We start from the raw sequence: 18,938 nt of genomic DNA, 5'->3' as shown, positions 1-18,938 counted from the left end.
GGGATTTTGCTTGGGTGTCTGAGGCAGGAGTGCTCCCTTTATCCCTGAGACCGCTGTACGTTGGTCAAAACTCTCCACAGCTGCTCACACAGAAGTACACACAATTCACTCCGTTTACATCATCGTTGTTCCTTGTTGCTTTTATCTTAGCATTGTTTAGTACTCTATTTTCATGTTCCCTGTCATACCACTGTTCTTCCAGGCCAACCTAAACTCTTCATTCTTGGCTCTGGCGTGGCCAAACTGGCATCGGTTTTTCATCTCCTGAACTTACTCTTTCATAATTTCCTTTATTTCAGCCAGTAAACTGCTGCATCCCTAAATCTTCTCTTTTTAAACATCTCAGCCCCAAAAGTTACCTGCCTAAAAGTATCAGATTCTGCTTTTTTTTTTTTTTGAAACTGTGATTATTAAATGAGGTGGTATTTCAGAACTTCCCCATTGCTTCCTTATCCAGAAACTAATGCCATAAGCCCAGGACGGGGAAAGGAGAACTCACTGAGACCATGTTTGCTAGAAGCATTTAGGAAGGCTTGTCCTGTTTTTCTTTGTATACCAAGCCTGATGAGACATGGTTGGTATTTTTCTTCTAAACGTGGTTACTGGAAGCTGGGATGTTAGTTTCTTATTGGAAATTATTCCTTGGCATGAAGCAGTTCCTATGGCTTTTCTGAGGCTTACCTCGCACCAGTGAAGCTGAACTCACTAGTGAAGTTGATGGGTTCACTAAAAAATCTGCCATCAAGAAGCAGAGCCAAGTGGATTATGGGCAAAGACCTCAAAGGAGCTGAAATAAGATGCTCGTGAAAATGGTCAGTCTCAGGCCGGGCGCGGTGGCTCAAGCCTGTAATCCCAGCACTTTGGGAGGCCGAGACGGGTGGATCACGAGGTCAGGAGATCGAGACCATCCTGGCTAACACGGTGAAACCCCGTCTCTACTAAAAATACAAAAAACTAGCCGGGCGACGTGGCGGCGCCTGTAGTCCCGGCTGCTCGGGAGGCTGAGGCAGGAGAATGGCGTGAACCCGGGAGGCGGAGCTTGCAGTGAGCTGAGATCCGGCCACTGCACTCCAGCCTGGGCGACAGAGCGAGACTCCGCCTCAAAAAAAAAAAAAAAAGAAAGAAAATGGTCAGTCTCTTCAGCTTGATTCTTTAAAGAAATGTCATAATGTTCAGTTCCCTTCATTCAAGTGATACATTTGAAGAGTTTCTGATCCTTGGATGCATGGAGTTTTTCAAATGCCAAGATGCTATGGTCATAGTCTACCCTGTCCAAAAGGCAAAGGTTTTGTATATATTGACCGTCAGTAGACTCTAACTAAATCAAGTGTGAAATGACGAGGTTCCAAATTTCTCTTCCAAATGAGGAAGAATCTTGGATGTCTTTCATAATCTTGTATGAATGAGATTATACTTTATTTTCCCCCTGGAATGGGAGCACCTCTCAAAGCTCTTCTGGCCCCTGTCTGGCTCCGTGCATTATGTTCCTTTAGTAAAACCAAGATAAAATACCTACAGTCTTGGTGAGTGTATCACTTTACTTTTTTCCTCAACCACTCACCAAAGACATTCCAGATCAAAGATTAGCATCTTTGTTTCTTAAACTTCAGAATTTTTTGTCCTACCCTCTTTTCCCAAACTTACTGTGCTGAGAAACTGTATATTGATGAACAAATAGCCAGTATCTTTATCTACAAGTTGAAGAAGGTGCAAGCCCTCCTCCAGGACGCAGAGGGAATGGTGTAGGATTTCCATACCATTTTCTTTGGTGGAGGAGGTTGGTTGGAAAAGGATATATGCTGGCCTGCCCGGAAGGGCCGGGGACTCCCACAGGCTCTTGGAAAGGAGGAATCTAAATGTTGCCAGTTTGTATGCCACAGCCATATGTAATGTATGGGCCAGAGTCCACTAACATCTGTTTGGACATGTACCCACCTGTATTGTAGCTTAATTTCTAAACCAGTTAAAATACAGTCTTCCATTTTGGCAAACGAGTATTGAGGGTCATATGTACAGAACTTTGCATCATGTAATGTGGTAGAGATAAAGAAGAATGCACTGTCCCAGCTTTTAAGAAGCTTATAATCCAGTTGTCTGAACCTTTAAGTTTAGAAAGTCTTTCAAAAGCCTGATGTTCTGGAGATACACTTTAAGAAAATTATAATTAATGTAAGCTTGTGCTGTTGTTATTGTGATTAAATACTTCTTTTCACGTAGGCGCTATAACACAGGCCCCTTTCACAGCTCACCCATTCCTCCACCACCTCCCACCCTCATTCCTGAATAGCTGTATTTCAGTGATGTGAGGCATGGAGTCAGGAATTGATCTCCAACGTGGGTAAAGCTAATAAATATGATTTAGGATGAAAAGGTACTGTGTAAATGCTTGAGATGTTGTTATTGCTGTTCTCATACGCTTTATTATTTTTAAATTGTGCATCCTTTTAAGTAGATTATTTGTTCGCCACAGTCTCCATTATATCTAAGCAAAGCATTCACAGAAATTTCTAAAACCTTTTCATTTCTCTCTGTAGGTTGTTGTTTCGTAACATTTTATACAAGAAAAGCTGCACTTGAGGCCCAGAATGCACTGCACAATATTAAAACTTTACCTGGGGTGAGTCGGTTTACTTTTGTACCAGAATCACTTTATTGCTTGAAAATGGTCCTTTCAACTGAAGGTTCTAGTTATGGGCTCTTAGTGCCAAAAATGACTTTGGTCTTTTGAGGAGTGTGTGCTGACCCCCTAGTTCCCTGCAGCAGCCACACCAGCTGGCCAGCCCATAAAGGAGCGCTGGCGTTAACCCTGACGGGAGGCATTGTCCAATAGTGCGTCCCCTGGTTAGAAAATCAGAGTGACCCCACTGGGCAGCCGCGGCTGCCAAAGAGTATTGGGTGGGCTAAGATTTTAAAAGGAAAAAAAAAAAAAAACCCAACACACACAAGAGAAGCAAATGGAAAAGAAAAAGCTTTTATTCACCAGGAGCTCCTTTTCAAATTTTGTCTTTAGATTTTCTTTTGAAAGGACAAAATGTACCCTGTACAGCCATAATATTAAGCCTCCTAATGGTTTCTAAACAGTCAATGGTGGTTAACAAAGTCAATGTTTTAATGCCCAATTTGTGGCTTCATGTTGATACAGGACAGAAAATACAAAGCTGACAATTTTTTCTCCGTTTCCTTCCCAGTAATATTTGATAGTTGGCACAGTTCACCAGAAATGAACCGATGTTGCATGTAGGAACACCAGAATACTGTTTTTCTGAAGGATTATCTGGCACTTTTATATATTTCATGCTATTAGCAATTTCCTGATGCTGTTTGAATGTTTTCCCCATTGACCCACATATCAGTGATGAGTTCATTCAAGATCATAATGACATGCATTTGTTATAATGAAGCACCTGTGGTAACCAGTGCAAGGATAATAATTTTATTGAAACCTGGTTTGATAAGAATAAGAGAAAGATAAGATAATGTCCCTAATGTTTTCAGGGTATAATTCTACCTTTGTGTCATTTACTTGTCTCTGAATGCATACATAAACACCTGTGTGTCTATACACATCCACACATGCAAACATAACCATTGAACCCCCGCAGGCCCCCAGAAAAGATTGCATTTGTTTGATTCATCCTAGACTCATCCATAATACGAGATTGTAGTGGCAAAAAGCTCAGCAAAAGATTCTCACAACATGAACTTCTTCATCACCCAAAAGTCATAAATTATGAACCTTGATCTCGAATCATACTGCTTTGGTATTCCCCTTCGTATGCGAGGAAATCAAAGAATAGAAGGTTCGAAAAAGCAGGTGTGTGGGCCCACAATGGTCCCGCCCAGTTTCACTGCTTCTCTCTGAAACCACTAAGGTGATTCTTAGTAAAGCTGCTTTTATTGAGTCTAAGTGCTTTGCTCAGTGACTTTAAAAAATAGTATTATTTTATCTGTATTCTTCATGTAAATGATTTTTTTAACACAGATTCTAGTAGATTGCAGTGTTGGGTCACGTTATGGAATGAAAGAGCCAAGGAAAATATTTACTGACTCAGCCAATAATAGATGAAAATAATTTTTATTTCCCAGGCTCTTAATCAGACCCAAAGACCACTTTGTATTTCTTCTTTTAAAAAGAAATGCTTTCCAGTAATTAGCATGCAGAATCCCTTCTAGGTGTGTTTTTTAAAATTACTTGAGATGGTGAGCTGTTGTTTATTTAGCATTTAAGGTATAGTGTAGTTTGATGCCAAGTCACATCATACTTTAAATGAATGCAGAGCTTAGTGAATAGGTATTTATCCCTCTACTAGAAACACAGCTCCCAGCATGTGAACTTCATAGTCGAGGATGCGCTCAAGAAACCCAGAGTGAATATAATGAATGGGGCATGTTGAAATGCGTAAAAGTGACTTATGAGTATGCTTCTGTTTGGTATTCTTACACTGACTCTTAGAAAACAACACGTTTTATAGTTTTTAAATGTTATACCTATGTTACTTCTTTTCTTCCTAAAAATTCTGCATGTAGAAATCAGGGGAGGTGACGTTACAGACCCACTGTCAAGGACGACCCACTGTCAAGGGAGTTAGAAAAGTTGGTCAGTGGATTATTTTTGGTTTTCTCCTTATCTAGTTTCATACGCCAAATTACTTGAGGCAGGTTGAAGGAAAATTTGAAAAGTCAGATCTGATTTGTAAGGCTGATAGCCTTTCCAGTGCACACACTTGCTACATTTGCCATCTCAAATATGGTAAATGAGGAAAGAGTTTCACATCTTGTGTTTGTGTACAGCTTTGTCCAGTACACATTACCCCTAACAGCTATAGGAAAAACATGAAAGTGTTTCCTTTTTAGCTGTGTGAGTCTTTGGTGGACAGAAAGAAATGAGACCAGACATAAAAGATTAATGCATGTTCTTGGAAGAAAAAAATATTACAGGGTACCTTGCTGTTTGATTGCAAGCCTTGGAATTAGTCAACATTTCCATAATTCTAAACCAATATACACCTGTTTTCCCACTGTGCTGTGAAGGCACAACTTAATTTAACAGAGACCCTGCTGCGCTAAATCTCTCATTAAATACCAAGTGAGTTCGGTAATTTAAAGTTGTACACTACTATTTTAACTGGTTGCCTTCATATTATGAAATTAATAAGAAATTAATGATGCACTTTGCCATATGCCTTCAATTTCTTTCTGAATAAAAATAAAAGGGATAAAGAAAAAATGCATCACCAGCTGACACTTTAAAGCTTTTCTGGTTGTAATCATTTTCCTGTGGATAAAATCCATTAAAAAGTCACTTGCTGCCTTTTTTCTAAAGTGTCCAAAACTTTCTATTTAAAATAAGATCAAATAATGCTAGGGTTTTTTCCTATGTAATTTTCTTTTGCAGTTGATGTTTTGTTTCATAGGGAACTTTTATTATGCAGCCAAGCTTGATTGATGTTGGGAGTTTGCTTTCCTCTGTATGCACCATCTTTCTTTCTTGAGGGAAACAAAGAACTTGGTCAGTCAGGAGGCAGAAACAAGTTGATAGGACAGTCTGTTGTGCAATCCAATGTGTCGGCCATAAGATTTTGATTTAAAGGCACCCTCCTTTACATGCCAGGAATGAATTTTGGAAACCCTTTACATGGGGCTGGGGGAACGACTCCCAGATTGAGGTGAAGGATCAGGGCTCTTACTGAGCAGTGCAAAATCATTCAAGACACGTTTCTCAAACTTGCCTCTTACTGAGCAACCAAAGAAGACACTCTGTTTTACATCCCCTGAAATTCTCAGCATACACCCTAGAAATACAATGGCAGTCATAAAGGAAGCAAATTCAACAGTTCAACACAGAGCAAGGGTTGAGCCTGGGAGTCATTCCCTTGGTTTGATCATGCATCTCCTCTAGAGCGCTTGCTGGATGCTTCAGCAGCAGATGAAATTTTAGGTACAGTGCCTTATGAATTACTGACAGCTCATGAGATTAGTCCCAAATGATCATGGAGTACCTACAGTGTGCTTAGCTCTAAGCTAGATATTGGCAGGAAGTAGCAGGGATTGAGCCCAAGGGGGCCTCTAGCTAATCTAGCTGGAAGAGTGGACAGTAGACAGGTAATGAATACTTACATGGTTCGTGTTTTCACGCTTTTCTGCTGCAGACGGAATACCCATTCCACCACACACACACATCCTTGAGATCCCTAGTAAGTAGAGCCTTTTGTAGCCTGAAGAGAATATTGTGAGTGTATCTGCACAGGCTGGGCTACCTGAGAAGCCTTTGGATTTGGTGCCTTGTTAGGCTGACTTTTCCCACTGCTGGACCTTTTAAGTTTTTGGACTAATTTTGGTTGCCCCTGCTTTGAAGATATGTCAGCTTGTGGTTAAAGATAGCATCCCTTCTTGAGGGTTTTATCGAGGCACAACCTAACTGGTAGTTTCTTCAGTAGAAATGTCATTATCTGCCATTGTGTTTCCCAGAGGGACATCCTTATCAAGGCAACTTGCAAGATTTTCATTTTGTTTTTGTTGACCTAATTTAGCTCAATTAAAAAAGTAAAATAGAGACTTAACTGAGGCCCAGAAAAACTACCAAGATCTTTTCAATAATCACATGTCAGGGCCAAATATCCTTGTGCTGGTGGTGTCAGCAGTGTGCTGGGTGCCATTCTCTCTTCAAGGTCTTAACACATATTGTCTCTAGTAATAAGACTTTTGGATTGAAATCCACAGCAGTATCATTAGAGCATTCACTGTATAAATTAATTTAATTAAGGATGTAATAACAGAGAGGAATACAGTTTTGAAAAACCTCTTAAATTTTAACAGCAAGGAGGAAACTGTGGAATCTAAATGTCTTGTAAAATATTAATTGCAAATTTCTTCCAGACATCTTCTCTGAATATGCCTTACCCATTTCTTTGTACAATCACCACCAGTTTTATTAAATGCAGTTTATATTAAGCAGTTACTGCCCTAAGAGAACATTTGTTTAGAGTGCTCCATTTTAGCAGCAGCGTGCCGAAAGATGTTTTATGATGACCCATGCAAGGTGAGCGAGGACTGCCGGAGATCTGGGGTAGAAAAACAAATGAGCCTGATCCCATCGGAGGAGGCGGAAGGGAAATGGCCTCCTGGGACAAGTGTGTTCACCCAGGTGGAGTGAATGGGCCCCTTCCTGGCCTGCCTTGGAAGAGATAATGGACCCGTGTGGGTAGGTACCTTCCTCCCAGGCAGGCTTCACTCCGCTCTCCGTGGAATCGTCCCCTGTATTCCTTCCTAGTGGAGTGCTGCCGTTTGTTACTCTCTTCAGTAAAAAAGCTTGGCTCTGGGGCCAAATGTCGCTTGCCCATTATAATGCATTTTGAGGTGTTCATTTTCTTTGAACCACCTCTCCTACTTACTGAGAGGTATTAATGCCTTTGTTGTCAGAGCCATGATTATCATCATTTTATCATTGTCATCATCATTATTACTTTTGCCATAAAATCTCTCAAACCTCATCTCATTGTGTCAGAGAAATTTCTCCTGAAACCATCCCATTGGAATCAAAGCCTAAGTGGACCAAGTTGGAGTATTTTTTCTCAGATGACTTTGGTTTAAATGTATCATGGAAAACAACGGAAACATCTGTATGAACAGATTTGAGTCCTTGAAGTCTTGTGCCATGTGGGGCACACAGAGCGTTGACACATTTCTTTATTCAGCAACCACGTATTGAACGTTTATTGTTTGCCAGGTATTGTTCTAGATACCAGGGAATACTGTAGTAGCAGCCATGCCCTTTATAACCAAATCACCAAAACACGAAGCCTGCCACCATGTTCACACGTGGTACGTGTTTAGTAAGTAGCTCTTACATATTGAATGCCCGAATAAGTTAGTTTTTATAATGAAATATTTCCAAAGGCCTACAGTTTTATTTTCTTAAAAAAGATAATTATGCCTAAAAGTATTTCAAATGTTCCAAAATATAAGTGAATGTAGACATGTGATCACATGTATGGGCATTTAGTGATACAAATTGTTAACACGGATCTATATCTGTCTGTATGCCTGTAAACATACCTTCCACACATACACCTGTGAATGTCAGTCCAAATAAATGCAGGAAGAGGGAACTTCAAGTCCTCCCCGTTCTCTCTGCGGCCTCCCAGCCTCGTCTCAATGACTTTGTAGTGAACTTTCTTATTTGAGGCTTCACCAACGATCTCAGTTCCTTGGTATAATTATAATTCTTTGTTTATGGGTGCTTTGAGTCTGGATCATGGCAGATTCATGGTGCGTGTTAGAGAGGGTGCTTGAGAAACGGCCGTGCAGTGATGGTGAGCCCTGCTTCCCAGCATCCTCACCATCGGCGCTGAGCAGGGCACTGCCTGAGGAGCCTCCTGAGCTCTGAGGAAACATGCCTCACAAGGCACTGTGTCTGCCTCATCATTTGTGTAGGTGTGAACTCTCCTTGTGGAGTGCCCCAACATGTAAACGTGTGGAACATACAAGTATTCCACACATGTATTCTGTGGAATGTGTCAGTCGGGGCATCCATTAGGTGCAGATGCTTCAGATTTCCATTTGCAGAATTTGGCCTGAGCTGAGAAATTTGGCCTCATGGGACTGCCTAGGAGGAGCCATTTCCCTGCCATCTGCGTTTTCAGATAATACTCAAATCTCATACAAATAGAAGCCAAACAAACGAAATAAGGACTTTGTTTCTCTTGGAGATGACCTTTTAAGGACTGTGACAGAGAGTAGCAGGGGGAGCTCCGGAGGAGTCCTTGGGGGTACAGACGCCCCTTCCCCCTGCAGGAGCCATAGCAGTATGCCCAGCCCCAAGTCAGGCTCGGCCAGGTGCAACAGGATGGCTCCCAGCTCAGCGGTGTAGACCCAGGAGAGGAAGTTGGAGAGTGGAAGGAAATCCTGGACCCAGTGAGTTCGAGTCTGCAAGCCCAGGCCCCAGGGAAATGGAAAAGTATATTTTAATACTTAATAAAAGGCCATTACAAATTGTCTATTTCACCCGCCATAAAGTTTTACACCCTACCTGAATAGCGGGTTGTTTTGCTTTTGGCTGGCAGTCTGTTGATTCAGTAATGTTGATGGGCAGTTATTTACGTACGGCTTTGACTAAAATAAAAAACGAGTTACTTTTCAAGCATCGCCTCCTCAGTATAAGGAATTGTATGAGAGAAAATGTATGATTCTTCAGTGGTGCACAGTTGAAAATGCCAGCACAGGATTACAGCGGGGAATCGCCACACCATTTTTGGCCTCAGAACCCAGTGGAAGGCAATGTTTAGTTCTGCAAACAACATAGTCTCAGCTATATCCCTAATTAATAGGACTGTTGCCAGGGCTTGTGTGAGAGAGTGTGTTAACGCGCTGGCACTGGTGCCTGATCAGATTTGTAAAAGTGCCTCATGTCATTGCTTGAGGGATACTGGTATCTCGTTATTATCTCGTGAGGGGATGGTAGGATGGTACAATGGCAAAATGAAGCCATAGTTAGATTTCAGAGATAATCATTTCTCTACGACAGCACAAGATTAAACTGGGAATATGCAGTTCACTTACGTAGTTCCCCAAAGGTTGACAGGATTTCAAAAGAAGATTGTGAGGGAGGCGGGGGATCCATGAATTTGATTAAAGGTCTGCATGGAATTACAGAGGAAGGAGTGAGCTACGATAATCAAATGATGGAAGGAAAAGTTTGAAATACACCTAGAAAGTTATCCAAATTCTGTCGCTAGCGTGTAGGGTTTCCATGAGAACTCCTCTCTGAGAATGTCCTATCAGGCTGGACAGATCTTTAATCTTTGACATCAGCTGAGCGCAACTTAGGAGACGACATCCAGGTGAAATGTGCTCCTGAGTTTGGAGCATAGAACTTTAGGCCACACAAAAAGTGTACGGCATGGATAGGTGTGGAGAGAGTTCTCCCAGGAACACCAAGGTTCTTCCCCCCATACACTAGGAAATAGAGAATGGCTGAGCCTGGGGAGAGCCGAGGCCAGGATCAGAGGGAGTCAGGGCTCTGCCAGATGTGGTCTGGTTTGTGCAGGGAAGTGCGCTGGACAGTTACAGGAGGGCGGTGTGGGGAGGGAAAGAAGCTTCGTCTGTCCCTCGTTTCAGCCGTAAATGGTCATGGCACACAGGTGCCTGGGAAGTCTCATTAGTATTATGACATAAGCTGTTGAAGTTGGTTTGATAATGAAGGAATATTTCAGGGCCATACCCTCACAGCTCACTGCCCGCCGGCCACAGAGATGAAAGGATAGACAGTAAACAGCGCGTGTGGAGATCGCACAAAGGCACACTGTGGCAAAGGCTCTCTTTCACGTTCCTCATTGTCCCTGCCTGTCGTTACTTCCTGTTAACACTCAAAACACACATTTGTGCTGCCATCACCTCCTCCTCTAGCCTTAAAAGCGCTTGAAATGCCTTCTGTACTTGATCTGCAAAACACAATGGTTGCACCGAGTGGCTCTTTCCAATCTTGCAAAACTGTGCTGTCCATGTCCTATTTAACAAAAATCTCTATACTGTGATTTGACTTGGTTCTGTGATGGGTTAGTCATTTTAGAGGACTTTACATAAACAAATCTGGATTATTCTGTGGTTGAGAACCGACAGGAAGCTTAGTACTCAGAATTTTTCCACCGGGAAACAGAAAAGAGAGGGCAAGGGGATGGACTCGGACGAGTCCGTTTATTTCCTTGTTTGTAGCCCTGGTTTGACAAGAAAGGGTGTTTAGCCTAATGAGGTTTCAGGATTACTGGTGGATTTTTTCTCTCTGTTTGATTCCTGTCCTCGGCTAACATGGGTAGGTGACTCCTCTGTGTTTGTAAATGGCCTTATGGGGTTGTTTATTTGTTATCCCTTCTAAAAATATTTCAGGTGATGTATCGATAGCATTCACCTTGTTATACTGAGGACATCTCTGAAGTGCCAGAGATTAAATTAACTCATTCTCTGAGCTCCCTTAGCAAAGCAGTGATGGAACTGGAATTAGAAGTCGTCGTTTCTAGGATTCCCGGGTTGGGTTGGCCTTGTGGTGGTGGATTTAGGTGTCTTGCTCACTGCATTGCAGGGCGGGATGGGCGTGGCTTAAGAGGCCAGCACAGCACAACAGGAATGGTCACCGTCAAGGAAGTAGCTCCTCTTTACGGCTTGCCACGGGGAGGCTCCATGGCTGTGGTTTAATTTTCACAACTCCACAGGACACTTGCTGTATACCCTGTTTTACTGACAAGGAAGCTGAAACTCAAAGATGAGTAACTTGTTTAGGGTTATACACCTGGCACCTGACTTTACAGGCAGTTGGGTAGAACCAGTATGTCTGGACTGTAAGCCAAGGAACTTTCCATTCTGCTGTGTGTTGGGTGCAGGCTTGCCGGTCCCGGCAAGTGGTCCTGGCAGGTGGAGAGCCTCAGAAGGACCACATTTGCCCCTTGGGCACTATCACAAGATAAATCTAAATCCTCAGTCCTGCCCCACTGCTGCAGCTCATCATGGATGTGGAAAGGCAGGACCATGACAATTGTGGCTGTGTCAGATGGCACGGACCTGCAGACAGGGTGCAGCAGCATGAACCTAGAAGTCAGCGGGCAGGCAGTGGCCACACACACACACACACACACACACACACACACGAGCTGGCCCTGCCACAGCAGGAGCATCAGGGCCCCTGGTTGCAGCTCTGCCCGAAACGGGAAGCCATGTTCCCTTGCACAGGCACAGGTCCTGAACAGCGTTCAGCAAGCGAAGCAGGGTGTTTGCTAGAGACTTTTGGATGTGAGGTTACTAACATGAAGCTTTCTAAGAGAAAGCAGTACATCAAAGACAGTCATTACTGTAAGAGGTACTGCTTTGTGAAAGTGATTATAAATGCACCATCTTTCTTCAGAGGAGTGTAGCTTTACCAGCATCATCTCATTGACATTCATGTTATTAGGGTGCATTTCTTTATCTGCATCCACAGACCTTCAGTCCCAATCCACAATCTGCATTTTAATGCCCATCTCCCTCCAGCTGTCCTCACCATTGCTTTTGCTTCCGTGTTCCACAGACAGGGGAAGGGCAGAGTATGGAGGCTCACCCTGGAAGAGTGAGCAGGACTCTGTTACCTGCAACCCCAAGCATTAGGCAGCAGGACAAGGGACCGAGGTTGTGAAACAAATGGAAACCTCAGCCTGCCTGCCATGGTCACACCCTGCTGCCCTGAAAACACCTGGATGCCTTTAGAAAGTAACTCTTCTATCCTATTGTTTTATTAATGAGGACGTGATGGTCCAAGCAGTCAAGTCTGCATAACCATCTAAGCTTCTGAATCTGCTGCTGCCGACAAGGGGCCAGACTCGCCACCACAAACCAGGGCACTGAGAGGTAGAACCAGGCAGCCCATGCCACAGATGGCGCAGCAGGATGAATATGGCCTCATGAGACAGTGCTGCTGCTCTCTCCATCACGGCAAAGTCAAGGCAAAGGAGGACAGGTTCCAGGGGTGCCTCTGCATGAAGTGCTGGAAGCTTGGACATTCCTAGGCCAGTTAGGATCAAAGGCTGAGCACTGACCGGGATGTTAGGGCCAGTTCTGGGTTGGTTCTGTCTAGCCATCACATCGTGCTTTTTGCTGTTATCTGCTGTTAGATTCTGCTGGAATCTAAATGATAGATGTATCATGAGCCGGAAGCTCAGACTACCTCTATCTTAGTTACAACAGTCAGAGCTAACGATGTCACGGTGGCTGCTGGCAGTTAAACCAGGTAGTTCTCTGCCATCTCTAGGCGGGCACTTTCTACAACACTGTCACCCATCAGGGACAGGGGGTATCAAGTGAGAACAAAGGGATAGGCTCCTGCAAACTCATCTCCTCTCCTGGAGGCTTAACTGAGTGACTGTGGGCCACCGGTTGTATTTTAATCAGTGACATTCCACACTTTGTGTGCTTGCCAGCATATAGACGGTATCATCGTTTCCTCAGAAGAGTGTGTATTTAAATACATGCCAGGAAACTGTGCAGGTAGTTCACGTTAAGTAGCATATGGGGCTCAGTGTAGTCAAGAAGTCACAGGGATTCAGAAAGAGAAAATGAATTGCTATCATTGCGTATATGTTATATGCTAAGTAAATATCAGAACAGTAGTCACAGAATCTCAGGATGTTTCTAGCATATTTTGGCTTATAAATGTTTTGTCTACATAATGGATATCTGTCAGTGGCTTTCAGAATTCAAATAATTTTAATAACACTAAATGTTCAAGTATTAAAAGTAGTACTAACAGTTAACAGCTCTTGAGTGTTTACTGTGTCCTCAGAACTATGCCAAGAACTTTATATATACTTGATCTCATGTAAAAAAAAAAAAATAAGGTAGTAATTAGTTTTCCTAACCTGGTTGCCTTTTCAACTAGAAGTCTGTTCTACTTTTAAGAGAGTTAAAGTGGCTACACCTCTGAGAGGACATGTCTCTATTGATAAATCAGTGAGCATCTTTTCTGGGTAATAATTTACCTACTTAACTAGATACAGGTATGGTAAGAAAGAGACCTGTCACTTGATGGAAGCTAAGCTCATCCTGTCTTCCTTACATTGCTAATACCTGACTTAGGGTTTACTAATATTTGTAAGGTATCATTTAAGTAGGTGTGGGAGCATTAGCCTAGGTTTTGACTAGTTCTTTGGTGTCTTCTGCAGCTCACAGAGGCACTAGAATCACAACCCCCACCCACACCCCCTGCAAAAAAAAAAAAAAAACTTGGAACCATCATTTTATCATTTGAGAATCTCAATCACTGAGTTAACCTAAATCACTCCTAAGGCAGAGTTACCCAGATTTTAAAAACTCTGTAAGTCTCTAACAAAAACTAAATGTCATCAGTAAGGAAAATACTTAAGAGAGACTCAAAAGCCCAGGAAATCATGTCGCTGATTTCAGTCGGCTCCTGTTTCTTTGAATGTTATGTGGGTCAACAGAGGAAGAAAGGACGTGTGCAGGAAGGTAGGCCAGATGGAATTATAGATCACAGACTGTAGAAGCATGTCCTGTCCAAGCTCCTCACTTGGTAGATGAGGAAACTGGAGCCCAGAAAGGTGGGAGGAGGTGAGATGCTGAAGGTCACGCCAGTCAATGCTGGGGTGAGCGCAGATCACATCTCCTAACCCCGAGCCTGTTGCTCTTTTCAGCAAACCAGGCCCCCATGATTTCTCTGCAAGATATGCCAAGCATTTCGCCTTAAAGAATCAGAAATCCAGAATCAAATTTCCAGCCTGTCCATAGCATTTCACTCCGTGACCCGAGGCTGTTGAAGTTGGTGTTTTCCTTTTCTAATTTCCATTCTCTGGGAAAGACCCAGAAACCTAATAATAACATTCTTCTTGGCCATTTACCCAAAATGATATGTGAAATAGATGAATTTATAAAGAACCGATGAAGACCGAGGAAAGCAGTCCTCAGTACTTCAGTCTATTTGCATGTAAAATGGGGCCATGACTCGCAGCCTCAGCTGCTCAGGAATAGAATCCCTTGGGAGCTTTTAAAACTACTTATGCCTGGGCCACACCACAGCCAAATAAGACTCGCTTGGGATGAGAGTCTGGCATCAGTATTTTTTTTTCTTTTTTTTTTTTTTTGAGACAGAGTCTCGCTCTGTTGGCTGGAGTGCAGCAGCGTAATCTCAACTCACTGCAACCTCCACCTCCCCAGTTCACACGATTCTCCTGCCTCAGCCTCCCAAGTATCTGGGATTATAGGCACGTGCCACCACATCCAGCTAATTTTTATATTTTTAGCAGAGACGGGGTTTTGCCATGTTGGCCAGGCTAGTCTTGAACTCCTAACCTCAAGCGATCCACCCACCTCAGCCTCCCAAACAGCTGGGATTACAGGCATGAGCCACCATGGCCGGCCTAGTATTTTTACAGCTCCCCAAATGATTCCCGTGTGCAGGCAAGGTTTAGAACGTCTGTTAAGAGAATGAATCATCATTGACCCCAGGGGCTAGGTGGTGGTGACATAACTTGTTTTCATCTTCCACTGTTCATCTGGATGTACAGGTACTCACTCTGACCTGGTGATCATCTTCCCACAGGTACACCAGAGTCTTGGTACTCAAGCAGCAGTCGTCACATCATCTGAGAAAGTGTTCGAAATGCAGCCTTGCAGGCCCTCCCCCAAGACCTGCATTTGAACTAGATCCCCGGGTCTTACATGTTCACACAGAGATAATCACGTGAGGTGACAGATACGTTAACTAGCTTGATTGTGATCATCATTTCACAGTGCGTCTGTGTCAGGACCTCACTCTGAAAAACTAAAATTTAAAATTTCTTTTTAAATTGAAAACACTAAATCCTGGGTGACATGGGTACACAGCAAAGTTTGAGAAGTGCCGCTCTGGAGAACAAGGCCTCTCCGATGCTCTTTTCCCGGGAGTCCCTCACAGGGTACACTGTAGGGCAGCCCCGTTGGTGTGTGCACGCACACTTCCCGCAAGTATGGGTTGCTGTGTTCCCTCCTCTGAGTACCTAAGTCAAGAGAGATCCTCTGGAGAGGCTGCCACCCTCCCTGTTTCCTTCTGGACATTCTGAAGGTGGGGTGGAGTGGGGCAGCCTGACTGCAGGACAGGAGGTGAGAAAGTTATCGGAGATGTGAGGACGTGCTGGGTTTTCCAGCATCCTCAATTGAGCAACTGGATTTTTCCCTCCCAACCACCCTCTAAATTGTGGGAAATCTCTGAATGGGACTTAATGTAGAATTAATATGTGTCAGACTGTAAGGGGATGAATGGAAATGCTGCTATTTTAAGCACAGTTTTTCTGGCCAGAATAAGCTAATTCTAAAGCATGAGGAACAATTTTCTGCCACAAAGAGTTAATCTGTAATACTCAGCAGCTCATTTCCACCTTGCAGAAACCATTGGAGTGTAGAGTCCCACTGTTTCATCATTCACAGACTTGAAATTCCTTACCAGGAAAACAAAGCATTTATTACCCTGTGTCTCTTGCTATCCACAGCTTGAGAGACTTTTGCTGACAAAGAAAATCTAACTACCACATGAATGCTAGAGTGGAATATACTATTGCATAATGAGGGATGCTGGGTCTATGTATGTTTTTGCAATTTGGGAGGCTTAAAAAGAATGTCATCTGCCCTAAACAGTGTAAGATTTCCCCTTGAATGAGTTCTGAGTTCCTGTTTTTTCATTCTTCTTTCTTGTGAATCTGGAGAAGTTTTTCACATTGTGGGTTACTCCTAATTATTGTAGGTACAACAAACATCCTGGGTTGTAGTCTGTAAGGACAAAAATCATTTGTTGCTGCATAAAACCTGAACTTACCATGTTAAGCGTTTGCCTAAATCAGCAGCTGCTACTTACAGACCAGCATCAGAGAGTGAGCTGCAGTTGGTCGACCAAAGAAGAAACGAAGTGATGAGAAGATCCTTGTGGAACTGGAAGCAGAGTGGGGCAAGACAAGAGGGAGCATATACCCGGAGGAGGAGACAAGCTAGGGTATCATTTCAGCTTGATGGAGTATCAGCCCTGAGCAGAGAAGGGGATCCAGAGGAGTATGTGGGCTGGAAGATAAAAAGGACCAGGGTTCCTGCAGAACTTACAGAAGCACACACATTGTGTCTATTTTTCCAAATCATTGCAACCAAATGATTAACTCTTCAGGAAAAAAAAAAAAATCCTGTCTACTTAGTTTGTATATGGTTGCTGTCTTTCATGCTCACATTCCTGTATTCGTTTCTGTTGTTTCAGTATCAGATTAGAGCTGAGTTAATATAGTTGAAGCTAAAAAATAGCTTCTGTCTCTCAGTGACACATTTTTGGAGACTCATAAACCTCATTGTTTTTTCATCAGTGACAACTGTGTCTCTGAGTCAGCTGACTTGAGTCTCCTTCACCCTTGGTCTTGGGGGAAAAAAATAGAATCAGAAGTGAGTAACTCACACAGCCACAGGACCGAGTGGTCACAATCACAACATCCACTCATTAGTGGAAATGAGCTCTGGACTCAGTCCAGTTGACAAATGGTAAAATCTCCTATGGCTTAGAAAGAAAGGAAAGAGCAGTGCTGAAGATACTTCAGTTCTTGGGGTGATCTTTGTAGTTCCTCCTGAGATGTGCCTTGATGATGTTGGTGAAGTGCATGGTATGGATTTCAAGGACACACTGTGCTGTGTATTTTTACATAATCTGCTTCATAGGAGATAGCCCACATTCATGGATAGGAGATGGCCCACATTCATGGATGGGAGAAGAAAGATGGCAGGGCATGCTGCATATGTGGTGGGACTGTCGTGAGGCTGTCAGAGTCAATTATGCCAGTTTCCCAATTCCCACAGCAGTATCCCGGCGTCTTGTTTAATCCTGATCTTCAGCCTCTTGACAGCATTTGGTTAATAGATGCTATAGCTTGGACTCCTTGGATGTGTTCATAGGCATTTTATCTTGACTCTGTTCTCTAAACATGGCACACTCTTTAAGTTTCATTGTAATTTGGCTATTAAACATGTCCAGTGTACATTAAGCTTTACCGGGAAAGAAAACCTTCCTAGAATTCAGTAAAATTCTAAGTAATGAAAGAGTAAATTCACCAGCTATCCAGGCCCAACATTGATTTTTGAAAGGGCAGAGTGGGCCTGGGCTACAGCTCAGAATGCTGAAGAGGCTGGATTGGAGCAGAACTGAGGGAAAAAGAGAAATAGACACCTTGAGCCATGTGCCTTCATACACAGGAGAAATGAACACTTTCTCCTCAGTTACAGGAACTTGGGTGTACTTTTTTAGAGATTGCAAGCAAAGGATGTGATCAAATACTGCCCTTTAAATGCTGACATGCCCCGGGTTCTGTTTTCACTGCTTTCTTCTCACGCCGCATGGTTTCTTTAGATCCCAGTGATCCCTTCTCCAGGCTTCCGCTACCTCTACAGGCTGCTGCCTGCCAAATGTTTATCTGAAAATTGGACTTCTCTGCTAAGTCCCAGACTTAGATATCCAGTATCTGCTGTTGAACAGATCCATTCAAATGGTCTACAGGAAGTCCCAGTACTAAAATGACTGTTAACCAGGTCTTCCTCTTGTATTGCCCATCTTGAGTGAATTGGTGGGTCAGCCAAGGCTAAAAGCAAGAAATGGTCTTCCTCATCCCCTCTTCCTACATACACCTCAACTTTCCACCCTGCCACTTCCAACAGCAAAGATATCCAGGATGCTACCTTAATGGCACCTCTAGAATTCCTCCCTCTTTATCAAGTTGGGACTCACCAGTTGTCATTAGGGGTAATAAAGGCACAGCAAGGGTGAGGGGATTTGGGAGGTTATCCCTGTAATCACCATGCTTGCTGGTGTTCTAGATCTCTAGAATGGGAGAGGTGGGTGTACCAGAATTCTACATCACCCCCCACACTCACAGGCTTATGTGAACATTGCTGCATCTTGTGTCAGAAAAATCAGATGTGGCTGCTGAGTTTAAAGGGTGAGATCCCCACACCATACTGTGCCGCTACCTTTTTCTTCAGCTTCTGGGACATTTTTGCTCATACACTGTGTCCCAGCTGTATGATACCACACACGTGTTTGGTGTTTTATCCTGGGAAGGTGGAGGTGAGCATTGCTTCATTGTAATCTACTGTGTCACCCACTTCAGTTTATCCTGTCACCTGCTGTTCTTCATTCCCCTCCATTGCTGACGTCTCAGCTGCTCCTGTTCTGAGGTCCAAACTCCTTGAGAGGGAACATTGTCAGAGCCCGGCTTAATGCCTCATACCATAGATGGTGCTGGACAAATGTTTGCTGAATAGATGAACTCTCAAGAACAGCTTTTATTCATAGATACTCTTTCAACATAAAAAAAATTCAAGTTTTTTACAAACTGTTGAGTGGGGGTGAGAGGAGGGAGGGAGGTCTCGATCCCCTCATCCCCATCGCAATCCTTTCCATTAGGTAG

The 18,938-nt window shown here is 43.3% G+C and overlaps 1 protein-coding gene across 25 annotated transcripts in view; it reads left to right on the top strand.

The window, feature by feature from the left end:
- CELF2 (CUGBP Elav-like family member 2) overlaps positions 1-18,938 on the top strand; it is a 540,282-nt gene that overhangs the window by 420,034 nt on the left and 101,310 nt on the right. For 21 of the 25 annotated variants that reach the window (XM_033209735.1, XM_033209726.1, XM_033209725.1 and 18 more), the window contains one exon: positions 2,535-2,617. The exons of the other annotated variants lie outside the window; for them this stretch is intronic. In XM_033209735.1, coding sequence (XP_033065626.1) covers positions 2,535-2,617 — 83 coding nt within the window. The remainder of the gene's footprint in view (positions 1-2,534; positions 2,618-18,938) is intronic. 25 annotated transcript variants of the gene reach the window in all.

Source organism: Trachypithecus francoisi, unplaced genomic scaffold (genome assembly GCF_009764315.1).
Source record: "Trachypithecus francoisi isolate TF-2019V2 unplaced genomic scaffold, Tfra_2.0 Lachesis_group9, whole genome shotgun sequence".
NCBI lineage: Eukaryota > Metazoa > Chordata > Mammalia > Primates > Cercopithecidae > Trachypithecus > Trachypithecus francoisi.
This window is presented reverse-complemented; position numbering and strand designations above follow the sequence as displayed.